Source organism: Desmodus rotundus, chromosome 8, assembly GCF_022682495.2.
Source record: "Desmodus rotundus isolate HL8 chromosome 8, HLdesRot8A.1, whole genome shotgun sequence".
In the NCBI taxonomy this organism is placed as follows: domain Eukaryota; kingdom Metazoa; phylum Chordata; class Mammalia; order Chiroptera; family Phyllostomidae; genus Desmodus; species Desmodus rotundus.
The window spans coordinates 88,308,806-88,333,617 of NC_071394.1; the positions used below are offsets into that span (position 1 = coordinate 88,308,806).

At 41.8% G+C, this 24,812-nt stretch overlaps 1 protein-coding gene across 1 annotated transcript in view; it reads right to left on the minus strand.

Annotated features, from left to right (window-relative positions):
* The window catches only part of CACNA2D3 (calcium voltage-gated channel auxiliary subunit alpha2delta 3), an 870,474-nt gene that overhangs the window by 301,238 nt on the left and 544,424 nt on the right, over positions 1–24,812 (minus strand). Inside the window, exon 12 of the mRNA XM_045192346.2 lies at positions 9,307–9,385. Coding sequence (XP_045048281.1) covers positions 9,307–9,385 — 79 coding nt within the window. The remainder of the gene's footprint in view (positions 1–9,306; positions 9,386–24,812) is intronic.

The window sequence follows — 24,812 nt, forward strand, 5'->3', positions numbered from 1 at the left end:
CCTACCTCCTGGGACACACAGCAGGGATGGCCAATCAGGTGGCAACCCCAAGGAAGGGTCAGTGTCACTGAACCCTGAAGGATGAGGACCAGTTAGCCAGAGGAAGAGGGGTTAAAGAGTGTCCAGTAAAGGAAGGAGTGTAAATTAGGGCTGAAGGTCAGAATCAGGCCCCTTACAGGAAATGAAAATAGCTCAAAGTGACTGGGGTAAGGAGCTAGAGCAGGAATGTGCTAGAAGACCAGGGGAATGATTGGGAACCATCACATAGGACCTTGGGGAGGAGTTTAGGCTTTGTCCTACAGGCAGACAGTCATGGAAGTATTGTAAGCAGGGGGCACTGGACAGTCATATTTGTCCCTATGCCTTTAAATGAGGACCCTTATACCGAGCTCATGTCAGCTTCTATTGCCAAAAAATCAGACAGGGTATGTGTGCCTCTGAAGCCAGAGCTGTCAAAGCAGAGTTATACAGTGTCTATATAACTCTTAGTGTCTGAAACAGGGCTCAGGGTAAGGAAATGCCAGCCCTTCTGTTGTCCAGAAAGGGCTGGGACCCTCTCAGGGCATTTCCAAACAAAGGCCAGCTGGTTTGAATTTGGTGTGCCAACCCCAAACCAGGTTGGGACCATGTGGCTTCTGGCTTCCTGATGACAGCTCTGCACAGTGCTAATTAACATGCATTGTCACTCCTGTCCATCCCCACCCTTCTGGCAAAGGCCAGAGCCTTACCCATCCCAGGGGAAACAGGGCCATCCCAAAGGAGCAGGCTCTGAGCTCCTGTTTTAGCATGCAGCCCGAGAGTGCGGACCATGTGCACCTCGACCCTTTTTTAGACATCAGGCACCAAAGTTAGGGAGATCCATTGGTACGCTGCTTTCACAGGACTTTCAGGTGGCTCTTCTTGGAGACATGGTAGGAAAGACAAGTTTTAAAGAGTATAAGTGGATGAAAGGGGACATCCATAGTTACCTCTCCACAGACAGCAGCTATAAGCAGTGTTTGAGTAAGAAAGACAACATTTCATCTCTTCTCCAGTGGGAAAACCTTGGATTTGCTTCTGAGGGAAAGGTCTTAGACAATCAAGACAAAGAAGACAGCTAAGAGAGCTGTTGCTGTGTTGATAAGAGGAGGTTCTGTGCCATTAGGTGACATGGGTGAGTGATTCTCAGTGCAGATGAATTCCTTTCTGGAACTGTGCCCAGTGTTCAGTAAAGACAACATCTCTTAGAAAGAGTTCTTCTTGGTTGTCTATATTTTCTTAATCCTCAAAGCCAACAGTAAAAATCCTTGATTTGGGTTTTCCGAAATAGGGCCAAGAGAAGAAAGGGAATGAATGCAAGGAGGAGGATGGGAGAGGCAGGTCATTAGCATAGAGGGGAGTGGAAAGGAAAAACCACCACACATTTGGACAGGATTGAGCTGAGATCATCCTCACTTGGCATTGCTTGTCATAGTCAAAGTTCTGAGAAGCTACAAAAAGCTGGCCTCTCCCCAGAACTCCGGACCCACAGCCAACTGTATACCTGACACCTCCACAGGATGACTAACAGGATTCTCAGACTGAACTCATCCCAAGCCAGCTCCTGATTTCCCTCACCAAACACGTTCCCCCCCAGATCGTGTCCTGCATCTCAGCAAAGGGCGCCACTCCCCAATTCAGGCCCAAAGCATAAGAACTGTCCTTGACAGCCATCATTTGCTCACTGCCCCCATATCTAATCCACGAGCATGTTCTTCTGGCTCTATCTCCATAATATATCTAAAATCCACTGCCCCAGCCAACTCCAGACTCCAGGGTGTCTCTGCCAGAGTACAGTAACAGCCCTCTCCACATTATCTAGGTTCTTTGCAGCAGCCAGAGGAATCATCTAAAAGTATAAAGCAGTTATAATCTCCATGCTTAAGATCCTGAAACAGGTTCTATTTAGAGTTAGAATAAAATCCCAATTTCTTACCCAGACCACCAAGACTCTCCTTCAATTGCCTGCCACCCATCTGGATGACCTCACCCCTTCTTGTTTTCTCACCATTGGCCTCATTTTTTCAGCTCTCTGGCCTTTCCCTTCCACTCCCAGGCCAAGTTCATTCCCCTCTCCGACTTTGGCACTTTCTGTACCCTCTGCCTGGCATACCTTTTCTCAAGTCTCTCCATGACTGGGTCTTATTTATCATGCAGGGTTCAGCTCTCTAAACTTATTTCCTCTCACCTTGCCCTGCCTTCACTTCCTTCAGAAGATTAATCTGCTGCTGAATTCTGACTTGCTTGTATCCTATGTTCTCTTTCACTGGAATATTAGCTCCATGAGATGTTACAAAAAACTGGCACTTGTCTTGTGGGAATCAGGATTCCCAGAGGCAGGCACACAAGTTAGTGGGAACCATTAGTGAAGCAATGACTCTTACTCTGATTCACCTTGGCCCTGTGCACTTGAGCATCACACCAGCACCACTCCTGTGTTCACTGTACGGTGAGGAAACAGAACACAGAGAATGTAGTGATTTGTCCCATATCAATCTGAATCCAGGTTCATCTGACCAAAAACATTGCTCTTAAGCACTTAAGACACTGCCTCTTCCTGTCTTAGAAAAAGGAGAAAAATGACTGCTCAGAGGTCCTCCTCTAGCAGGGTGCGCCTACCGGGCTGTCCATTTCTCTGGGGCTAGGAAAGGTTGAGGATGGGGTGGGGAAGTGTGTGGTTCTCCATGAGGTTTCTAAAAATGCTCATTAATTAGCACCAAAAAGCTACGCAATACCCAGCCCACAGTTCTAACTTATATTTCCATACATAGACCAGAGATGTGGATGTATAAAAGGTAAGAAAAGCTGAAATTATAAAAATAATATTAATAATGTATACTGCAAAGTTTAATGCAAATTTAATCATCAAACCCCAACCCATTAAAATCTCAAACCTTTCTGAAAGACTCTTCTTGTATTTAAATGTTTTCATCTAAGTTTTAGTTAACAAATGGACTTTTGATGGATAACAGGAAGTCACTGAGTGCTGGATGCTTTGGCTGTAACCATAGACGCTTCCCTTATTTTCCCTTTACATTCTCCAAACTGGCCCTTTTCCCTCCTTCCCACTCCCCCACCTTTTTTTTTTCTTTTAAATTCTAGCTCTTGAATGTTTATTCTCTTCTTTAATGTGCCTTTTTGGACTTCATATATCATGTAGGAAAACAGAATCAGCAATCATTCAGTAATTACCAAGGAGTAATTAATGCTGTAATTAGCCACCTATTACAAATGGTCTTCTCATTTTTCTATGTAACATCTATTTATTTACTTTATTCCCTTGCAGAGTCTCCTGTGAACTCCAGGTTACAACTACTCAATGTGATAAACCACACACAGCCTGGTACTTTGTATTTCTGAGGTTCTACCACCCTTACTTTGAGATTTCTGAAGGGTCCCTTGTCTAAAAGGTGCCTTTGCATGAGGTGCTCCATCACTCATTAATCTGCTTTGCCATGACATCAGAGCTGAGAGCCCTGAAACTGCTCCTCAGTGGGAGACCCTGGCTGTCTACCTCCCATGCCAAGGTCCTCGTTCCACCTTTGGTGTGATGGATACTACTCCCATTGAGTTTTTATACTCTTTCCCCTCTGAATAAGACATGCTGGAGACAAAGCCAGTGCCCAGATTCCAGTGTTCTCAGGGCAATGAACTGAGCAGTGAATGTGATGGTGTGCCCTCATTTACATCCCTTTTGGACAATAGTGTTCTTGAAACACTCTGGCAGTATTCTCCTTCATCTTCCTCCTCCCAAGCAACATCACATGCTACTGACAAAGCACTTACTTCTGTAAAAAGATATATAATTTTAAAACAACTTTCTACCTCCACATCTCCTTGGATCTTCACAGATATCCAGCAAGAGGCCTGTTGGGCCTAAAGCCAAAGGGCACATGTTCAATGAGTTGGAAAGAACTGACCAGGAGAGAATGACCACGGGGGTGGGGGTGGGGTCCATCCCACAGCTCCGGTGGGCATGTGCCCACCTGGGGAATGGGGCCCTTGAGTGTGAAGCCATCAGGATCAGCCAGACTCTCATATTTAGAAACAGGACTTTTCTTTTGTAAATAATACTACATTTTAAATTTCAAATGTCATGTTAGAGAAAGGACACATGGACAAAATCAAGGGGGAGGATGGAGGCAGGGGAGGGAGGTGGGTTTGGCTGGGGTGGGGTGGAGGGATGTGGAGAAAATGCAAACTGTAATTGAATATCAAAAGTTTTTTTTAAAAAGGTAATTTAAAGGATCACATGATGGAGCTAGGAATGTTGGCCTGTCTGTAGCTCTATCATAGCACCCACAGTCCAACCTTCATCTCCTCTCAGAGCCTTAATGTCCCCATTTGTAAAACGTCAGAAACAGAACTACATGCCTATGCAAGCTGAGGCAGGATCACTTCTGGAACACACAGGCTGTGTAGAAATCCCAGCCTAGTCTTTATTAGCTGATAGAGTCTTTTCTCAACCTCTAGATTTCTTTTTCTGGAGTCTTTCAAGTTATGGAAGACATGCAAGAGTCCTCATGAAACGATTTTCTTCTCCCTAAAGAGAGGCAGCCTCACATCCTGGTGAAGAGTTAGGCTCAGACTTTGGATCAACTGGGCCTAAATCCTGGCTCTGCCACATGCTAGCAGTAACCTGAGACAAGAAAACTAAATCTCAGTTTTATTCTCAAGTACCCAATAGAGCTTTAGTGAGGGTCAAAAAGAACAATACACAAAAGTACTTTGCACTCTACCTGATACTCAGTTTGTCATCCTTAGTTGCTATAAACAACAGCAGCACCATCTTCGTGTTCTATGGAATGTACACAACTTCAGTGTCCATCAATACAAACACACACACACACACACACACACACAACAGTGAATTATTCAGCTATGAGAAAGAAGGAAATCTGGTCATTTATGACAACATGGATGGACCTACAGGGTATTATGCTAAGGGAGGTAAGTCAGACAGAGAATGACTAATGTTGTATGATATCACTTATATGTGGAATCCATATGGAATCTAAAAAAGTTGAACTTTAAGGCACAGAAAATAAAATGGTGGTTACCAGGGGCTCAGCAATAGGGGGATTGGGGAGACACTGCTCAAAACGAACAAAAATATTACACAAAGATATCTGAATAACTGTCATTTTTGCCTTCTTCCATCTGTTCCAAAATAGTAAATTTTAATTGCCACTTTTCCCCTACCTCACCATTCTGGCCTCATAAATCTGAAGCTATCTTTTAGGCACCAAGACTCTTGGAAATATAGAGGGTACGAATTTTTTAATGAAAAAGGACTATGGGTCTGAACTTCTGAGGAGGGCTCAGGCCACTAGTTAGCTTTCTAAAAAGGAGAGAATGACCATTGACCTATCAAAGAGGGACAAGCTGAGCAGACAACCAAGAGAGACTCATGTGGCATTTCCATTCGACCTAATGATGACTGATTGGTTGAGAACCCAAACACGGAGGCCCTTCTTTATTTGCACAGCTGGAAAACACTCCATCCACCGTGATTTCTGAAGGAGATTCAGGCAGTGCTTATTTAAAATCTTGGCACACTGAGCATTAGAGAAGGTCATCAGGGCTTTATGGCATATCTGGGCTCATCGGCCCCTCTGTTCACTCATTTACCCAATGGTGTGAACTCAGAACTTTATATTCCTCAAGCCATTGTACAGTGGAAACAACTGCTTTAATATATTTAAAATGGTTTGCTGCTTTGCCTCATTAGGACTGTTTCCCTCAAGAAAAGACCTACCTATGCACAGAATAAAAAAAACTAGTGAGCTCCAGGCCTCCCTGGATTTTGCTAGTAGATTAGAAGAGGCAGAGAACTCCTGCAAGGGGTATACATGTCCCCAGACATTCATTTCCAGGGGACATGTCTGAGTTCTCTGGCTGAGAACAGTCTCCATGGCTAACAGACTTTCAAGCAAGAAGTTCTCTACTGATAGTGGGTCCTTGACCTCAGACTGGGCAAGGTGTGTGGGCACTGATGGCTCCTGCTCCTCCCCTGGGCCACTCTGGCCAGGCCTGTCTGGTCTGCCAACAAGCTTCTCTTTGGGCTCCCCTGGGCTCCTCCTGAGTCTGCTCTGGCCCCCGAATGTTAATGACTCATTTCACCAAAGAACTTGCCTGAGTCAGGACAAAAATATGTAAGGGGGGCCCCCTCTGGACCTCATGTCACTTGAGATGAAAAATGTTATGCTGCCTCTATACTATAACAATCTGAGACTATAAACAATGATTTAATTAATGACCATAGAAGAATACTTGCTCACTGATGTTACGTGGTCTAAAACCCCATAACTGACGCAACATGAAGCCAATGTTTATATGGGCACAGATGACTGGAACCTAACGTTTTGATGGCAACTGCTACTTTGAAGAGTGGTAAACAATGACATTTTATTCCCAAGGCCCTTTAGAGGAGAAGCAGAGTAAGGAAGGTGAAACTTTTGAGAGGGACTGGCTCTGGCAGGGAAGGAAATGACTGGATTTAGACAGGAAGAGAAGGAGAATCACTGGAATCCAAGGCCTGGCCAGCTAAGCAGCTACTATTACCTCCTTGGATTTCCCAAGTTGCTGTACTCAGAACTTTTAAATCTAAAGGGCTATATTCTATAGCCAGGCCCTGAAATACTCAGAGTTGACTCAACTGTCTTCAAAAGGACGCTTCAAAGATTCTTATAAACAATGACTAAAACTAAATTATGGTGTAATATTAGTTGATTAAGACAAGACTTCAATTTGAGTAATTTTCATCAGCTGGACACAGACAGTGGTAAAAACAATAACCCATGACTAAATGCATACTAGCTGATGGGAAGAAGTGCAATCTGATGTGGCAGGAATACCAGCAAATTTTTTTTTAAAAATGGAAAGGAACTCATTTTTTCAAGACCACAGAATAAAAGGGGAAAAAAAACAGGGAAAGTGTAGTTCACTCAAGATTTACAAATGTCAACAAAGTTCCAAACATTATTTCAAGTATGGTCTCTTCCCTCAGAGGAAATATAGGATGCACTCAGCTTTCATCCCCTCATGGCGATGTTCCTCCCACATGTCCCCCTGAAATGAAGCCAAATGCATTACTCTAGGATGATCAGAATTACTGATACCTAAAGTGAGGCAAGCCAGCCAATAAATGAAAATAATCATAGAGTATGTTATTCTAAAGCTTCACGGAAACATTAAGACTTCCATGCAGGTCTCCACTTTTTCAAAAAGGAAATCGAGACTTGCTTAAAATATTGTTCCAAGAAGAAGCAGATACTTAAAGATAATGCCAGGCAGAGGGAAAGAAATTCTGGATGAGGTTAATTTGCCTGGCTATGCATCTATTCTCTGAGAACTTCCCACACCCACCCACCCACAATGCTGAGCCCCTCAGAGTGCATATATTTTTCTCTGTGGGCTTACCTCTGCCCATACCCAATGCAGCAGAGGGGAGACCTAGTCCAAGCTGGGTGTGATAGTCTTTTTGGGGGGGAGGTGGAAGACTTAAAATCAGAACTTAGAGTAGCAGATCAGTCTCAAATGGAGAAGATAGAAACTCCTTTGTAATATCATGCCTTGCCCACAATCTGTGTAGTGTGGATAGATGGGTGTGCATGGCACAGGGTGGCCATTTCTGAACATGCACAAGCCCTACCTGTGCATGTTCTTCTCCATAGGTAGACAGATAGACCTTCTCTTTCTACCTATGGAGAAGAAGAACACCATGGAGTGTTGAAAGAAACCACGAAAAGAAAGGAAAATAAAAACACAGCTCCCTGGTCATCTTGGGCCACAAACTTTCCTTCCCAATCTAAATTCTGAGTCACTCCTCTCTCTCTCCAAAACACTCTCTTTTTTCAAATTTCAGGGAGCAACTCTGGTTGCTTGCAACTAAAATAACTTTGTTTTAAGTCACTAAAACTAGAGTGAGACCTGCAAAGCTTTCACTGGGTCCTCTTTTGTCTACTGAGGTACAAACTTTTATAAAGGATGGCTTAGGAGACAATATAAAAATAGACCACTGGCGTCCATCAATACCAATAAATGAGCAACAGAACATATCTTCCTTTATTAGTATTTATAATCAATTTACTCATTTTAGGAACATCAAATGATCACCCACTCTGAGTAAGGTAGGAGGCTGGGCTCTGTCAGTGCTCAAGATGAAAACAGAGCCAAAGACTGCCCTCATGGAGTCTGTAACCTCAGGAGGGAGATAAGACACATGCACAGATCAATATGACACCAGGAAATAATATAGGGCATTTATGTGCCCAGCTCTGAGCAGCCAGCTTTATTTATGCAGCCTCATTCTGTAGGTGACTGTTCTGTAGGTGACATAATTCAGATCCAGATAGGTTCAGTAACTTGCAGATGGTTGGTAGATAATGGAGGCGGGGTTTCAACTCCAGAAATCTGTGTTCAGGCTCAAGGAATCGGGACTCTACCACCTAGTTGGCACCTATGTTTTGCCTTCTTAGTTGTTGTAGAATGAAAAGAAGCCCTTTATAGACTGGAGGGCCTGTTACTTCCCTTCCTGTGTAATCTTTACATTTAATGAGAATCAAAGGAAGAACTATTATCACCATTTCCAGTTTGAAAATTAGAACATTAAGGCTAGAATTAACTGACTTAATTACTTGTGTAGGCTAAGTCATGCTATGGAAACATACCAAACCAGAAACCTCAGTGGTATAACACAGAGGTTTATCACACACACTATGTATGCAGAGTTGGTTGGTGATGGCAGGGGACAGGATGAGTGGAAAGGCATTTGCTCCATATGGTCATTCAGGGACCCAGGCTGATGAAAGTTGCTCCATTTCATGACTTTTCCATCATGTAGCTTCAGAGTTCACAAGAGCCAAAGAGAGTATATACACCACCACAACAGCTCATAAATTCATAACCTGGAAATGACCCAGGTTGGTTTTGCTTATAGACTATTGGCCAGAAAGTGTTGAGGCCTCCCTAACAGCCAGGGCTGGGAATGCCGAGTGAGTACATGGATATTCAGTGTGCACACATACACAGCTCTGCCACAGCGATTCACCCAAAGTCATTCCTAAGCAGTAGGGTGGAGAGGCTTAACCCTCTCACCTTGACTATGTCCTCAAAATTGATCAGCATATTTTGAGAGAATCTGTTATATGAAAAATCATGTAGAAACACTCAGATCTTATTTTAGAATTCACAGCCCTCTCCTAGAATTCTCTGCTTCCTCATGACTATCTTGATTTCTGCACATCTGAGAAGGCATTCAGAGCGAAGAGCATGAGAGGGACCTACCTTTGTTGGCACAGGCCATCCACTTGAGATTGTCTGCAAAAGCCGCCTCTCGTCCAATGAGGTACGTGAAGATGCGAACCTGAGAGGAAGACAAACACACGGATCAGTGGTATTCACTTTTCACTGTCCTGCACAGACCACATCATGGCTCACGCACATGTGGTTTACCTCGTTAATGCTCCATGCTTCCCATCTGGAGGAACATATTTAAAACATTTGAAGTACAGTCAGCTTGAAATATATTCAAAACCAGGGCCTTTGATCTTTGAAACCATATGGCACTGGTGGTGGTTGTTTTTCGGTGTGGAACTCGCGACAGAGGAGAATAACTTGAAATGGGAGACCAGCAGCGTCACGGCCTGGGTTTGCTGCACACATATGGACCAGGATCATCACGTCTGGACCAAATCCGCAACCATTCTCCTCCTCCACACAGGAAATGCAGAGTGTGCTCTGCTTGGGAATAAAAATGCCACTGAAAGACCCTCAACATTTCCCTCCAGTGGCGAGGACAGGCTGCAGACACTCTCTTGCCATCTGTGGTCTCTGGTTTGATTTGAGGAGGTAATTCACTGGGACAAGAAGCACAGCCTGGAGCCAGGACCATTGGAGACCCTTTCAAGCCTTCCTAAGTTTTTGGCTCCTGAAGAGCAGAGAACAGATGTAAAACCCTGACTCCATTATTTCCTTTTGCTTTCCTAACTCTCTCACGAGGCCAGAGTAATTTGTTTGTTTGTTTGTTTTTTTATATAGTTGACACAAAAATATATTAGTTTCAGTGGTACAACATAGTGATTCAACGTTTATGTTCCTCATGATGTGATCACCACAGTAAATTAGTAACCATCTATCACCATGCAAATTTTATTACAATGATATTGACTATTTTCCCTATGCTATACATTATTACATCCCCATGACTTTTTTCTTTAAACTGGAGGTTTGTACCTCTTATTCCCCTTCACCCTTCTTACCCATCCCCCCATTACCTTCTCCACTGGCAACCATTAGTTTGTTCTCTGTATCTAAGAGTCAGTTTCTGTTTTATTTATTTGTTTTTTAGATTTGACACGTAAGGAAAATCATATAGTATTTGGAGAAGACGTAGAGAAAAGGGAGCCCTGTACAATATTGGTGGGACTGTAAATTGGGCAGGAACTATTCAAAACATTATGGAGGTTCCTCAAAAGATAAAAAAAAAAATACAAGTACAATACAACCCAGAAATTCTACATCTGAGTATCTATCTGAAGAAAATAAAAACAGTAATTTAAAATTATATATGTACCCCTATATCACTGCAGTATTATTTACAATAGCCAAATATGGAAACAACCCAAGTATCCATTGGTAGATAAATGGATAAAGAATATATGATATGGACAAAGAGAGATAACATACATACACAGAGAGAATGGAATATTACTCAGCCATAAAAAAGTATGAAAATTTTGCTATTTGCAGCAACATCAATGTACTTAGAAGGTACCAAGCTAAGTGAAATAGTTGGACAGGATTCTTTGAAATAAACCACAACCTACCTCCCAAAGTGGTACTTAAGGATTAGATAGAAGAAAGATAAGGAATTAAAAGAGTTAAAACCCTTTCATTCAAATTTAAAATGACCTGTGGGTCAACACTACACAGTCCAAAAAGCTTCTGGCAGGCCAAGTTCAGCCCTTTGGTCACCTCTTTGAGACTGAGTTAAATGAGCACGTGGTAGTGGATGAACAATGTATTACATGTGGCATCAAAGGCTTTGCCAGCTGAAGTCCCCTCATCACATCTAGACTAGGTCGGGCACCCCTACTGCTCCTTCTAAGCATTTATTTCAACTGTAGTTAACTAATGTCTGGTGTGGTTACATCTGTGAGGTTGATCTCCACTAGACTATCCACTTGATGAGGGAAAAGAAGGACTATGAGCACAGTACTCAGAACATTACAAGTCAAGACATGAATGGATAAAAATATATGTAGGCTCAAAAGTTAAGAGTTTGTTCTAATTAGGAATAGCCTCTTATCTGGGAATTATAATTTAAAGACTAGTTTTTAGGTGATGGTTTATAGCCAACAAAAAGATATTTCAAAGTACACATTATCATTATGTAGCCTTAGTCTGTCCCCATTTTCGTTTGGTAGGGCAGTCATTTCATCCATCACAGCTCCTGACAGGGGACATCCTGGGTGGAGGAGCCAGCATAGAAGCCTTGGCCTCTCTCCATTCCCCAAGCTCTTTTCCACTATTCCCACTGGAGTCACATAAGAAGGAAGGACTTTTTTTTAATTGGGAGACTCTGGCTTTTCTTGGAGCTGGGGGCGAGGGAGGGGTGGGGAGAGGGTGGTGGGGGAAGAGAAAATTCAGCCTCACGTAACCAAAGAGGGTTACCGTTGAACCTCCATCACAGAGCTGACCCTTGTTCACTTTTCCTTTCTGGCCATTGTTAGCATTTAGCTGATAATGCCTGATTTAGGGGAAACTGAGGCCCAGGGAACTAAAGTGATTTGATTAGTGGCAAGTCCTGATCTAATCAGAGGTCTCTGATCCCAGGGACCTCCAGTAACAATGGGATCTCTTCTCCACCTCCTGGAGATGCTAGTTTTGCCAATACAGAAATCCCCAGCTAGCTCCAAGGTCCAAAGCCAGAACCCACAGGAGAGGGGATTGGAATCCTGTCTCTTGAGACCAGACCCGTGCTGTTCTCATAACACATTGCCTATCACTTCAAATTTAAGCTACTTAAGGGGAAACACTAGACTGATAAAAACTTGTGTGCCCACTGGCTCTTAACCAAGCAGAGCATAACAGATAGCTCTTAGGAAATGAAGCTATGAGTCTGTCTTTGTAGACAAAGCAGAAAAGACCCAACACGAAGCAACCCATTTGTTTTGGAGTAAAGGTACCTGTGTGTGCCAAACCTCCTCTGCCATCCAGATGAAGAACCACAGGATAAACTGAGTTCTCTTGGAGGCATAGTTAAAACTCCAGAACAATGCTGTGAATCGTTGGCAAAACTTCTATAACTCCTGATTTAAAAAGATGGCAACCCATTTGGAAAACCAGTAGGATTGTGCCAAACTTCAGACCAGACATGATTGCTCAAGAATAATTGTGCTAACAATAATCACAATAATGAAAACCAGCCTAAACCCTCCACACCACCACCATTGTGGCTTCTACAGTCAGCACCATACCCTAGGTGAGGTATGTGCTAACGGATTTATAGAATTATATTTGTTTTGTTGGTTTGTGAAACAAAATCAGAATCATCTTTAATATTCCCATTTATGTACAGCTCTTGGCTTCCATTGGACTGGCCCCCTTATCTGAGTAGAAATGGCATGGAAATGACTCGTTGCATCTCTGCCTATAAAATAAACATAATCAAATGATACTAGGTTCACACCCTGGATTTCCCACAGTAATGCCTTTCAACTGGCAACAAAAAGAAAAGAGATTTAATCCAAAATAAATATTTTAAAGAGCAATTTAACAATATCCATAGCATTTTATAGTTATAATTTTTTTCAGAACCAGTAACCCTACCTCTAAGCATTTATCTTATAGCCAGTAAAACAAAGGAAATGCCTATGCGACCAAGCTGGTAACACAGATGACAGGAAGGGGTAGGAGAACTGCAGGGTACATGTCTTCTTAAAGTCGTGTAATTCAGGTTTATAAATTTGCACAAGTACACAAAAATAATAGAAGTGCAAGGATATTCAGGTTCATTATTTGTAATGGTCAAAAAACTGTGAAATCTTAAGTGCCTCTTGATACCTGACTGGCTAAAAACTTACAGTAATTTCATGCAGAGAAATACCATGCAGCTATGTACTCCTATAGAAAGACATCTGTTATAAACCGTTAAGGGGGAAAAGGCAAGTTGTAGGATATTGTGCAGCATAGAACCCTATTTTTTGTAAGAAGGAACTTACACTTTTTACTTCAGAAATTTCAATGTCACGAATATTTTTACAAATGAATAGGTATTGCTTTTATAATTAAAGAGCCTTTAAAATAAAACGAAAGTAATGACACTGCTACTTCTGGAACCATTCTGTAAGGACATAGGAAGAATAAACATAGCAGCAAAAATCAAACACAGAAGTGATATGTGGAAATTAAGCCTGGCCTTGCATCTTCCAGGGTGGGCTGCTTCGCTTCACTGCTCAATTAACTGAGTATAAAACCTCTGAGTAGCAGACCTAACTTGTTCCTCATTTCCATCACTAACAGATCTTATAACCTAATGGATTTTATTTCCAAGGGTTGGAGATTTCATCCCTAGGAAGTGCCATCAAACAAACTTTCCCAAGTCTGCCTTGAGTCCAACTACTTTTCTGATGTGGCAAGGCACCTTGGCAGGGGCAGGCCAAGGGTGGTCCTGAAAGCCAGGTCCATGGCACAGCTGATCACAAGAAGGCATCATGGCACAGTTCAGACCAGGGCAGTCATCAGGATGCTCCGAGTTCCCCAGAAAGCCAGGCCCTCATGCTCCTAGTCCACAGGCATGAAGGCACCACTTTCATCAGTGCAGCACAAAGGCAGGGTGGAAAAAAGTCTTCATCAACCTATTAGTTCATTTTGATCTTCCATTTAAGTTTGGATGTCTTTAAATGTTCTACAAACCCAATTATACTTAATAAAATGTTAAGATGTGGACATTTGAAAGTTCAAAGTCACTTAACTTAATCTACTTAGTATAAAATTTCCCAAGTGAAACAAACAAGAAACAATCCAGTTTTTCCAAAAAACAGATTTATGCTTCTTACTCATATAGATGCGATTTTCAGCAAAAACTCAGAGGGCCATCATTCCTTTCAATCTTTGGTGAACATAGGTAGTTTGAGTTTGCACAGAACATGGATCAAATTCTCTCCTTTCTGTAACCATTAAAATAGGGGAAGGGAAGGAGCTGCCAGTAGGAACTACCATGGGATGATTGCGCAGCCAGAAAACAGGCTGCTGCCACTCATACAGGTCCCTAATAATGAATGGGAGATCACCAGTGCCCATGCTTCTGAGATAGCCCACAAGTAGCAGTTCACCATCCATCATAAGAAACTTCCAAGCACCTACTATGTGCCAAGGACCATTCTTGGTGTTGGGGATATGATGAATCAATAAAACAAATTCTCTGTCCTCAGGGACTTTAGATTTCTGTGACAGTGAAACAGATAATAAATGGCAAATTTACATAAATAATTCTTTGTTAAAGATTATAAAGATTAAAGGCTTATAAAGAAAATAAAATAGTAAGGCAAAGGAGAGTAATGGGGGCTGCTGTTTTAGGAAGGAATGGAGAGAAGGCCTCCCTAATAAGGTCTGGACAAAATGGTGTGGGGGAGCAAGATATATGGTTATTGGTGGAGAATGTTCCAGGTTAAGAAAATAGATGGTACAAAGTCCTTGAGATAGGGATGCTCTAGGGATATGGAAGAAACCAGTGGGGATGGAGTGGAGTCAGCTAGGAGAGGTTGCAGGGGGTGAAACTGGACAGACAATAGTTGCCAAATTATGCGAGCCTTTGTGGCCACTGTTGGAGAGTGGGCAGCTTCTCCTTCTTCTTCTTTTTTTGCAGTAACAACAGAAATCACAGGGGGAACTGAGTAGTAGCCACACAGGAACATGAGCTACCTATAAGATTGCAAATGGGCTTTCTGTCTGCAGTGTGGAGAACAGGCCATGGATTGTCGTGCTCAACCTATCTGCCCATTCATTTTCCTGTGATGATGTAATTCTGAAAGTTTAGGTCTCATCCAAGATCAATTAAATCAGTCAGGGTGCAGCTTTCTAATCTCCTTACAGAAGTTGCAATGGGCAGCCAAGTTCAAGAACCACTGCCTCAGGGAGGTAAGGGTAGAAACAGAGATACTAAATAGGAGGCCATTGAAACGTTCCAGGTGGGAGGTGGAGGTGGGAGCTCTGGCCAGGGCGGCAGGATGATGAGAATTGTCAGACTTCACTGGGCACCAGAATCACTAGGAAATTTGAATCACAGGTTGAAGATGGAGTCCCCGGCACCCACCCTTCAGAAATTCTGATTAAGTAAACCCAGGGATCTAGGTTTTTTTAAAGTGCCCATGGTAGGCCTGAGTTCAACAATTAAGAAAAAAAAAATACCACAAAGAAGAGGAAGCCTGAGCAAAGGAAAGTGGGAGTGGGAATTAAGATATCACTGGAGCCATTTCCAAAAAAGGCATTTCTATTGATTGCTAAGGACTGGGACTGGACTTCAGGGAGTTTACAATCCAGCAGGCGGTTAAAAACAAAAAGAGAGGAACTGGATGGGCAAGACATTAGCAAAGAAGTGTGTGCCAATCCAACAAGGCGGGAGTACCAGACACCAACCACACTGGGCAAGCAGGAAAGGGCAGAGCGGTACCTGGATGCCTGTCACTGCTGAGCTGTGTTCATACCCAAACGAAGTGTTGCTTCCTGAAATTACAATAGTTCCACTCTTCCTCCCAGATACAAGGGCCTGGGGCAGGGCACTGAGGAGGCTCTGAATACAGTCTTTAGTTTTTATAGAAAAAAAGAAAGCAATCTTTTATTTTAAAATAACACTGAACTATAATTGCAGTATTTCTACCTTTAAAAACATTCAAGTTATATGTATTATAGATATAAATGAAATTTGATATGAGTCATCCAGTACCTATGGGTGCCCACATCTATGGGTTCTAAACTTCAATTCAGCTAAGTGGCATCTTCTGCAAGCGAGCATGTGGACTCTCCTTCATGTCTTCTCACCTGCTCAGGTCCCTTCAGCCTTACTGCCCAACTTAGTTATTCTCTAAAATACCTCCAGGATTTCTCAAAAGTGATGCATGACTTCAGCTTTAGAAAGAGGTCTCCTGATGTCTTTATGTTTTAAAGTCAATTTGATGTTACTCAATTGTTCTTAGTCTGTATCTTCACAAAGTATTCCTAACCAACTTCTCTTATTATTTGCCCATTTCTATGATCACTCATGCAAGGGGATATTTCTGAATAAAATCGTTAACCTCTAAGCAGATGAGGTTTGGAACTTGATTATTCACAAAAATACTTCATAAATCACTGACAGTATGTGTCTTCATGAAAAAGCTGCAAGCGTAGAGGTGGACTCAGGGAAGGTTGACACCAATGGAAACAGTCATATTGAGTAGACTGCTTTAATCTGGAATCCATCATGCTCATAATAAAAGAAGAAACATCCTTATCCAGAAGGACGAGAGAGGCAAATAAGGTAATGCTGCCTTGAGCAGCAATAAAATGGAAAGAATTGAATTAAATTACAAAAGTAATAAAATTTCAACAAATGAATATCATAGATCATTATGAAAAATGAACTGTCATTTTGGGGATGCTCTAAGAGTCTGTATAATCTCCTTTCTCTCAAGCACAGTCCCTGATACCTCATGTGTGGTTTTGAAAATATCCTGAATCAGAAAAAAATCACCATGTGTAATCTTCCTGCCAGGGGATAAAAGTCAGTTTAATAGCCACATGATTTGTCAAAGTGAAGGAGATGGGTGTCTCTGGGTCACCCAGAGAATGTGACCTGGGTTAGCTCAGTGGAACAAAGGAGATTACACACTACTTAATGGATCAGTAAGAAGTCAGGCTGCAAACACCCTCAAAGGTGGGTGATAAAATTAATACAGGGAACAGAACCAGTGCATTGACTATGTCTTTTTATTTTCTGTATTTCTGATGCTCTGATATCTGGAGCATTTCTGCCCTAGATGGACTGCCCCTCCCAGGGTTTGCTATCTCCTGGAGATAGTATACAACTTGTCTTCAAGCGCACCTTGATATACAAACCAACCAATCTAAAGCCCAAGCTTCCAACCTCCTTTCATCAGGGGCTCACTACTTGGGCCATTATCCACCTGCCCCAATCACCACAGGGCCTCGTAATAGACAACTAGGGACAGTCCCTATACCTCAGAGCCTACTGAAATTACTCAATTCTAAACCTGTGTGTCCTGCTTTCCTCTCTCTTCTCATGGAAACCACAACAAAGTCGCCTGCCCACTCATCCCCTCTCTGCCCACTCATCTGGCCTTGATGCTGCCATGTGGCCCTGCCCATTGCTTCTAAGGGACTATGAGTATAATAAAGTTCTTCTTCCTTCATGCCAGTCATTCCAATGTCTGTGTGCCTTACCATATCTGATTAAAATAAATCCTGAGTCCCTTTAAAACAGCAAGGAATCAGGAAACCTGGGTTCTAAGTGGGCACAACTCAACATTTACTGACTTAGTGATCTAAGTTAGTTAAACCCTCTGAGCTATGCTTTGTAACTATAACATGTGGATTACCCACCCATCCCACTCACTGTGATTAATAGCAAATGAGATAATGGATGAGAAGACTGGTCAGAAGCAATGAATTCCAGTAAACTAGAGTTGCATTCCACTTGTGTTTTAGATAATTTTTCTTCAGTAAAACTAAATAAGGTGAGCTGAACAAAGCCGAATCTCTTCACAGATGCCCCCTCACACTGCCCAGAGGTTTGGTTGAAGAGGAAGTTGACTTTTGTGGGTGAAGAAGGGGATTTTTTGCTATGGGAGGGATTTGACAAATCACTGATATTTGTCATGACCAGGTATAATGGGATTGACAGTTCCTAACACAATCAAAGGTATAACAATGACAACTTCTATTAACCATTGGAGAATCATTAAGATCCACTTAGAAATTGACAAGGGCTACCTATCTATATACTTTCTCCTTGAAAGAAAATGCCCAGGGCTGTACATTAGCAATTTCAGATAAGATGCAGGAGGTATGGGCCATCTCCTCCACCAAAGCCCAGACCTGGATTCTGTAGGAACTGCTGAATCCCATGCTAAGAACCTCTGTCTTATATCCTTTATTCCACACCATAAATTACTCAAAAACAAACTGAGTTCTTTGGACAATCAAGATGAGCTCTCTCATCTGAAGTGCTTGCTAGATGGAGACAGTTCATACGTTCACTCACTTGCCCGTTGTCTGACAATTTAATGTGTACCAGATATCAGCATCCAAGATCAGATCCAGAAGTCTCATCAGGGATGAGTCCTCAACATCCCCGGGATGAGCAAGGTGGAGATGGCAGGAGGAGCCCTGAGATAAAACAGGGATCACTGTGGTTCTTATGATACACATCATGTCATGAAGCCTTTGAATGACCAGATTTAAAGAAGCAGGAATGGAATGGGCAGATAGACAGGACCCCCATCTCATTCATTTTTGAATTCATAGAATCCAGTACAGTGTTGGCACAGAGCCAGCACTCAAAATCCTGTTGGTTGGCAATACCATAAAAATCCCTTTCTGCTGATACTAGAGCTCTTAAAACAAACTCATCTGAATGTTGCAACCTACTGGCTACTGTATGATCTATATAGCTGAGAGGCCCCTCCTGTGTCCCTTGCCCTCTCAGGCCTGGAGGGATCAAGTGGTGATGATTACTTGTTCACAGGTGTGCCCCTTAATCTAAGAAGGCTTGCAGGGGTATCCAACCTTTTGGCATCTCTGGGCCACACCAGAAGAAGAAGAGTTGTCTTGGGCCACACATTAAATACACAAACACTGATGAAAACTGATGAGCAAAAAAATCCTTTTAAGTAAATTTATGATTTTGTGTTGAGCCACATTCGCAGCCATCCTGGGCCACATGTGGCCCGCAGGTCGCAAGTTGGACACCCCTGGACAGATTCAATACTGTAACACTCCCATGTATAGAGCTGTTAAATTAAGCAAAAACAGATCAGAAAATCTCTCTTGTCAAAGGGAAACTAATTGTTCCACAAATCAGGGTGGTGATGACTATACTCCTGAAACATCATAGAATCGTCACTCCCTATCTTAGAACCCTCCAATGTCTTCCTACTGCATTTGGGAAATATTCCAATCTCCTAATCACAGTGAGGAGGCCCTGGGAAATCTGCAAACATGACAAACTCCTCTGGCTTTAGGGCCTTTTCCATTTCCTGGACTGTTCCTCACCTCCCACTTTGCATGGCTGACACCCTTTCCCCTGTTATCCTCCTTCATATTACCTCACTTGTTTATTTCAGGATACTTGGTCCATTTTCCAGTTATCTTAATGATTGTTTGTTTACTTGAAATTGCACCAGTTTTTCCCTCCAAACCAAAACTTGGGGTTGTGAGGACCGAATGAGGCCACTGTGGCCAACTCAGTGCTCAGCACATAGCAGTTTCCTACTTGCTCTCCATTTCTTTTCACAGATTTCAGAAGTCAAAAGAAGTCAGCAAGGGACGTACTTGAATTTTCAGAATTAAAGCTCTTTCTTTCATTACGCACTCCACTTTAAATACTTCCTTATTTTTCTAGACTGACATACTGTCAATCAGCTGAAGTTTTATTTTCCCTCTGCTCAGTTCCCTTGGTTTTTGTTTTACACTGAAGCTCAGTGATAAAAGAGGAAGGAATACAGGGGTGAAAGTCTCTTTGTTATCAGTCTCATCTTCAGGCGCCAGAAAATGATGTCTTATTTCAGGCCTCCCAAAGGTGATGGATCACTTTTATGTTTTTCTTCCTGGGTGCTGCCCTCTGAGGCTAGATGGACACCATGCCAAGATTGAAGCCACGTGTGTTGTAAATAACTCCCTACTTTTGTTATTCAGAAATTACCTAGTAGGGAAAAGACTACATCGTAAAACTGTGGCATGACAGTTGCTATACCAAGCAACTATCAGTGGAAGTCTCTCCTCCCCACCACACTTTGTGACAGTTTGGACAGATGGCACCATTTCATGGAACACAGAGATGACTGCGTAGAGAGGTTAGCAGAACTCAGTGGATACAAGATAGAGTTGAGAATGGGACACACCTAGTTTTAGAATCCAGGTCTTTTCCAAATGAGCTGGGAGGCCCTGGGTGAGTTATTTGACCTTTCTCAGCCCCATTTTCCTTACTGGTAAGGTATTATGGTGAACATAATAGTACCTACATGGCAGGGCTGCTGTTAAACGCTACAAATAAAGTAAAATGATAAGGGTTTGGGAGGATTCATGCTGCAAAAAATGTGTGTGTGTAGGTTCATTCTAAGAGGACCCTTCCAAAGGTGCTTCTTGCCTGGACCCCGAAGACAAATTGTATAGGAAAAGGCTGGAGGGTGTAAAATTTGAAGACATGACTACGCCCACCTTTCTCGGGGCTTGGGAGAAAAGTCCCTTTTTCCTTAATGTTCCTCATCCCTGAATTTGTCTTTCTTTGCCCCCTTCTACCACCTACCCAAGAGTACAGAGCCCACTTGGCCATGGGCACAGATATGATCCTCATGTGTTCTCACTGGGATACGGGTCAAATCCCCGCAGAAAGAAACAATGTGCTTAAGAGAGAGCCGCCCACCCGCCCCACCCAACTGAATCAGCACAGCAGCAGGTAATAGGTCAAGGACTAGGATTTTGGAATTCTGCCCAAATCATTCTCAAACTGATTAAAACCAACAGTTGCAAATTCTAAGCTAGCACAGTTGTTTTCTCCCAAGGTTCTTGTCACTTTTATCTTCCCAACCAATCCTTCCTGTCACTAAGAATTAGTCCCAAATAACAGTTTCTGCTGTCACCTTCACTTACCGCCTTCTGAGGCTTACTGTCAGTAACAAGGTCAAGTACTCATCAGACAACTGCAAGGATATGGTTGAGGACAGTGTTAATTCCGTATACCTGTGATATCCAAGAGGCAGACAGGTAGGGACATGGCCCTGGGGTGCGGGGGAGGGGCTTGGGTATTGGAATAACCTGTGGGGTTTGGCAATCTATAGATTCTCATTTCCTGGACGCCAACCTCTGCCCCTCCAGGGATCCCAGTGTTCCCAAGACCTGGAACTTCCTCTATGGGAGCATGCACCCTGGGTGAAGACCACTATTTTGGCATCAATGAGTAGTAACCTCAGCTGAATGGGGCAGAAAGGTAAGTGAAACTCTGGAGGAACTGGGGAGACCATTATCTTCTTTCAGAAGAATTCCCAGGGGAAAATTCATATCTGGTCATCAACAATAATTGTATTTTATCCTAAGAAATTGTTATGTTTTAATCCTACAGACTGTGAACCTTACGGCTGCCCTGGGTTCCTTCTTTGCATTGGTTCTCCTCAAGCTGAGGACTCAAACACCTCAGAGATCGGGTGTTTTGGGGCTCTATTTTTATAACCCTGCCTTTGGTGTCCCTTTTTCCTTCTAACTGACCTCCAATTTGTGTTGCCTTTTCAGTTTTATGTTGCCCACCCACCCACCCTCCTACCCCCTCTTCCATCCATCAAGTATTAACTGGGTGCCCACTAGATTCTAATCCTCTTTCTCAATGCTGGAGATGCACGGGAGAAAAAATCCATATGGTCTCTACCCTCACGGAAGTTGTAAGTTTTCTGAATCCTTTTCATAGACTAAAGGAATTAAAGATATATGAAGAAATAAAAGAATATAGGGAGAAGGATCTGTTGATCTGTTATTCACTACTCCTGACTTCTTAAAAGTTGGTTGTTGAAGATTCCCCTTCAAATTTTTATACTATCTCTGTCCTAACTTTGTGACCCACACTGGGGCCACAACTTGTTTTCTCTTTCTGGGTAAAGGGCCTATGATAGAGCTCTAAAGAGTACCCTTTTCCAGAACTGCTTCACTCCCATAGTTATCCCACCAAACAGCTTGGCTCCCTGCAATAGGACACAAGCCATCTTGAGCTCTGGCTCACACTTTAGTTTAGAAGGCAAAACCTTTTTTTGTCTTTAATCCATAATTTATTGGTTTATGGTGCTTTACACAAAGAAAGGTACATTAACTTATTATTTCAATAGATAAAATAAGCCCTTTTATAAACATTCGATTTTCCTATCAGCTTTATGGAGATATAATCAACATATAACATATGTAAGTTTAAGGTCAAAGTGATGACGTCAGACATAGATGTATTACAAAATGATCACCACAATAATGTTAGTTAACACATCCAGCACCTCACATAACTACTATTGTTTTGGTAGTAAGAACCAAATTTGGTACTAAATTTAAGATTTACTCTTAGCAGCTTTCAAGTGTATAATACAATATTGTTAACTATGTCACCAAGCTGTATATGCAGTGGGGCAAAAGTAGGCTTACAGTTATGACTGCACAAAGCACAGAGTTTATTCTTGTATTATTATTTATTAGTTGTTATATTTTTTCATACAAAAAGCTGTAAATCTAATTTTGCCCCACCCTGTATTAGTTATAGAATATTTTTCTTGTGATGAGAACTTTTAAAATCTAATTTCTTAGATTTCAAGTATGAAATTAATATTAACTATAGTTGCTATGCTGCACATTACATCTCCATGACTTATTTATTTTATAACTGGAAGTTTGTACCTTTTGACTCTATCTATTTTTGTCAACTCCATCCCCACCCCTCTGGCAACCTGTATCTATGAAGATCAAACTGTATATCAGATCCCCAGATCATTCATATATATTCCAAAGGTTTCCTTCTAGTTTTTACAGTTCCAAGTCTTACATTAAATTTTGTAATCCAATTCAAATTAATTTGTTGAAGGTAGGGTTCCAATTTCATTATCTTACATGTGGATATCCAGTTTTCTTAAAAACATTCCTTTTCTCATTGCAGAGTCTTGGCTCCATTATCAAATATTAGTTGATGGTATATGCATGTTTTTTTTTTCCTGGGCTCTTGATACTGTTCCACTGGCCTGTCTGTTTTTATGACAGTACCATACTGTTTTGATTACTATAGTTTTATAGTATAATTTGAAATCAGTAACTATGATGCCTCTAGCTTTGCTCTTCTTTCTCAAGACTGCTTTGGATATTCTGGGTCGTTGTGGTTCCATATAAATTTTAGAACTGTTTTTTTTTTCTTTTTCTGTGAAAAAATACCATTAGAATTTTGACAGAATTTATTAAATATGTAGTTTTTTCAGCAGTATGGGCCTTTTAACAATATTAATTCACCCAATTCATGGAATACAAGTTATATTTTCATTTATTTATGTCTTCAATTTCTTTCATCAATACCATAGTTTTCAGCATACAGGTTGTTCACCTGCCTGATTAAATTCATTCCTAAGCATTTTATTGTTTTTATGCTATTGTAAATAGAATTGTTTTATTTCTTTTTCCAATAGTTTGTTGTTAGTGTATAAAAATGCAACTGATTTTTGCATGTTGATTGTATATCCTGCAATTTTCCTGAATTCATTTTATTAGTTCTAACAGGTTTTTTTTGGTGGAGTCTTTAGGGTTTTTAAAAATATATAATATCATCTGCAAGCAGATGCAATTTTAGTTTTTCTTTCCTATTTACATGTCTTTCATTTCTTAGCCTAACTGTTGCGGCCAGGACTTCAGTACTAGGTTGAAGAGAAAGAGTGAGAGTGAACACTCTTGTCTTGTTTCATATTTTAGAGGAAAAGCTTTCACTGTGTCCGAAGTGTTAGCTGTGGGTTTTCATATACGGCCTTTATTAGGTTGAGGCATGTTCCTTCTATCCCCGACTTATTCAGAGGACAGGGTGTTGGATTTTGTCAAATGCTTATCATTGTAAAGTCATCACATTCCTTCTCTTAGCTTTGTGCACTGGTGAGGGGACTATTTGAGGCCAAAAGAATTTCCTCATCCATCCCTCAACTCTTTTTTTCTTAGAAATGAACCCTCATTCTTTTTACTTTTTCCCTTACATCTTACATGCAAGAGAAAACAACTGAAATTTAAGTAGTATTTCTCATGCAAATAAGTTGGTGAGAAGGGCATTTAACAGATAAGCACTGAGAAAGGTGAGGTCCCACAGGAAACAGACAATCCCTGTCCCCAAGGAGCCTCTCTGTAATGGGGAAGAGAAAGTACAGACCCTAAGAAGACGTATACGGAATGCTCAGGGATGATGGGGAGGCAGCAGACAAATTAGTGAGGTATAAACCAAGAAGAGAAGTATATTTGAACAGAAAAACATACAAACTAGAATAAGGTTGGCACTCCTGAGAGCAAGAATCCGTTTTGTTTCCTTACCCTCATGGTTTTATTTTTTGTTGTTTGTTCTTGTAAGGTCAGGATATTTTCATGGGGATCAAGGGAAGAGATAGATACTGTGTGCCAGAACTGAGTCAACTTTTTCAAAGTATGTGTTTCTCCCAGTGGGAAGCCTCAAGACTGGTCAAAGCTGATGAATCTAATGGCTGTAGGAAGTTCCACAACCTTGCATCTTAAACATCACTTCCTGGATGACTGGAGCTCTTCCTGGACAGGTTTGAGAGACAGGAGCCAGACTACAGTGGATAAAGGAGCCAGAGCATCTGCCGAGGCCTAGATACCCACTCTTTCAGAGCACTCAGTGACTTTAAATGACAGGCAATGTTAAAAGTGATCCTAATTTATAACATGGAATGGAGATATCACTTTGTAGCTTCTTGCTAAATGTAATTCTGGTGATTTTCATCTCCTCCAGCAATACTTTGGTCCAAGCCACCCAATGCCTCTCACCTGGATAACCAGCTAGGCCTCTTCTC